This window comes from Engraulis encrasicolus, chromosome 12 (assembly GCF_034702125.1).
Source record: "Engraulis encrasicolus isolate BLACKSEA-1 chromosome 12, IST_EnEncr_1.0, whole genome shotgun sequence".
Classification (NCBI taxonomy): Eukaryota; Metazoa; Chordata; class Actinopteri; order Clupeiformes; family Engraulidae; genus Engraulis; species Engraulis encrasicolus.
In genome coordinates, this window is record NC_085868.1 from 54,052,497 (window position 1) to 54,054,996 (window position 2,500).

Here is a 2,500-nt window from a genome sequence, read left to right on the forward strand (position 1 = left end):
TTTTAGGTGATTTTTACTAGTGTGTAATGTGTATTGTGTATTGTGGTAATACTACAGTATTATTATGAGTTAATTATTGTGCTGAAAATTATGAGTTGTTGTTGTTGGTTGTTGTTGGTTGTTGTTGGTTGTTGTTGGTTGTTGTTGTTGTTGTTGTTGTTGTTGGTTGTTGTTGGTTGTTGTTGTTGTTGTTGTGAGTCTGCTATTGTGCTGAAGGTGTTGTCTCTTCTGATGTTCCTGCAGGACAGACTGAGTGAGGTGGATACGAAAGTCAGGAGTCCACCGAAGCAGATGGCTTGGTACGTTACACTGCAGAGGGGTGTTGTGTGTGTGTGTGTGTGTGTTTTCAGAAAGTTGTACCTGTAGTTTGTGTGTATTAGATGTGGCTTATGGTGAGGGAGGTTTGTCTTAAAATCAAATGGTTGCAATGCCCTTACCTCTCCCTCCACCTCCATCCATGGCTGAAGTGCCCTTGAGTAAGGCATCTAACCCCACATTGCCCCAGGGACTGTAACCAATACCCTGCAAATAGCTGTTAGTCAGCTTGATAGTAAAGATGATCCAACCCGTGCAGAGTCAGTTGATCATAAAACAACTACAGTACTCAGGTCTACTGGTTACTCTGATATGTTTCCTGTGTTGGAAGGAAACTGTGTTGCCTTTTTTTAACCTTTACTTTTACTTTTGACACCTCTGGTAGCTGCTCGGTCTTTTGTGATTAAGGTTGTCCACTGTCCCTTTAAATGAGGAATCATCGCATATTTAGAAATAAAAATACGGGTTCTGTATTGAGCTGAAATGGGACACGGGACGTTAAAATTACATCTAAGAAACATCTTTTTTTTTAGGGAGGGGGGGAGGGGGCACGCCTCAGACGCCTCAGATGCCTCAGACCCCTCCGAAAATGAAGTGTCCCTCATTATTTTTCATTGATGGTTGGTAACCCTAGTTGTGGTGTGTGCTTCTTGTCTTCTTCTTCTTCAGGTGTCGCAGGCCTAAGAGCGAGCAGCCGTCCGTTGTCATCATGTGGGATCGGCACCTCCTGGTGGTGGGCACCTGTAAAGACACCATCCAGTATCCTTCACCGCTTCTCACACCTCAATGCATTATGATAGCCATCTATAGTAACTACAGTAGTGTTGCACCGATACCACCCTATTTGAAATGTATATATATATAGGAAGGGCTGCAGTGTAGTGTGCAGTGCATACTACTTGGATGTAACATCATTGCATGGCTTTGTCAGGCTGCTGCCTACCTTTGTAAAACAGGAACAAGACTAATACAAAGTGAATCCAGCAAAACTTTTATACTTTTATACTTTTTAAATACCTCTATGAAAATAACTAATTTCAAGGCTGTTTAAGTGTCATACAAGTATGGAATAGCGGACGACGAGGTGTCCCGATATCAAGGGAAATAATGGACGAGGCGGAGCGTTCTAAACAGCCCGACGGCGCAGCCGAAAGGCTGTTCGCTTCGCCAAGTCCATTTTCCCTTGATATCGGGACACCTCGAAGGCCGCTATTCCGCTTATCACCCGGTTACCAGCATTTAAGTATTAATTCATTAATATGTTGATCTAAGGCTTCGTGAGAAAGTAGATTCACCACTGCGCTTGGTACGTTGCCATGGGCACCACTTCCTAATCTAGTGAGACGCGCCTCTATCGGAGGCACGTAAGGACGCGCGCAGAATGTTGGTGACTTGACAACCAAATGTGATAGAATTGACGACTGGGTTTTTGACTTGACAACCAGATGCGATAGAATTAGTAACGGGGTCTTGACTAGACAACCAGATGCGATAGAACTAACGACGCGGTCTTGACTAGACAACCAGATGCGATAGAACTAACGACGCGGTCTTGACTAGACAACCAGATGCGATAGAACTAGTAACGGCACCTCTCCAGAAAGTTAGAAAAGAAGCAACTTGGACGCCCGCACGCCCGCATGACATCATAGGTGTCCTGCTACCGGGGAATAAAGGACACCTGCTCAGCGAATCAGAAGACATTCTGTCTGCTCACCGGGTGATAACTATTTTTATTATATGGTGTGACGTCATCGGTCGAATGCTCCATTCATTTCAATAACGATCAATATTTTTCGATAACGGACGGGTTGGTCTATAACAGACCGCTGTCAATGGCAACAAGACTTTTTACTGCTAAAGCAACTTTTCAACAAGACTCTAATCAGGTGATGTGATAGACAACACCTGTTGTCCTGGCTACCTAGCTGTTGCCTAGCGGTGTTCCACAACGGCACTGTTTTGTTTTGCGCAGCAACAATCTTTTGACATTAAAAACTATAATAGACTTAACATTAAATAGGCCTAAAGAAATGTCCCCGCCATGTGTGAATCATTTAAGTATATCCATATAATAAGCGGGTTAACTTTCGGCGAGTCGGTCGCTTTGTGGAATAGCAGCACTTCAGAGAGAACAAGACCCCTCCGCTCCGCGTCGGGGTCTAAAGATTCTCTCTGTCGTGCT

At 44.2% G+C, this 2,500-nt stretch overlaps 1 protein-coding gene and 1 pseudogene across 1 annotated transcript in view; one reads left to right on the forward strand and one right to left on the reverse strand.

Annotated features, from left to right (window-relative positions):
- LOC134459939 (zinc finger protein 91-like) overlaps positions 1-2,500 on the reverse strand; it is a 302,568-nt pseudogene that overhangs the window by 87,533 nt on the left and 212,535 nt on the right.
- The window catches only part of vps16 (VPS16 core subunit of CORVET and HOPS complexes), a 30,109-nt gene that overhangs the window by 8,213 nt on the left and 19,396 nt on the right, over positions 1-2,500 (forward strand). The window contains exons 8-9 of the mRNA XM_063212447.1: positions 244-299; positions 985-1,074. Of these exons, the coding sequence (XP_063068517.1) occupies positions 244-299; positions 985-1,074 (146 nt within the window). The remainder of the gene's footprint in view (positions 1-243; positions 300-984; positions 1,075-2,500) is intronic.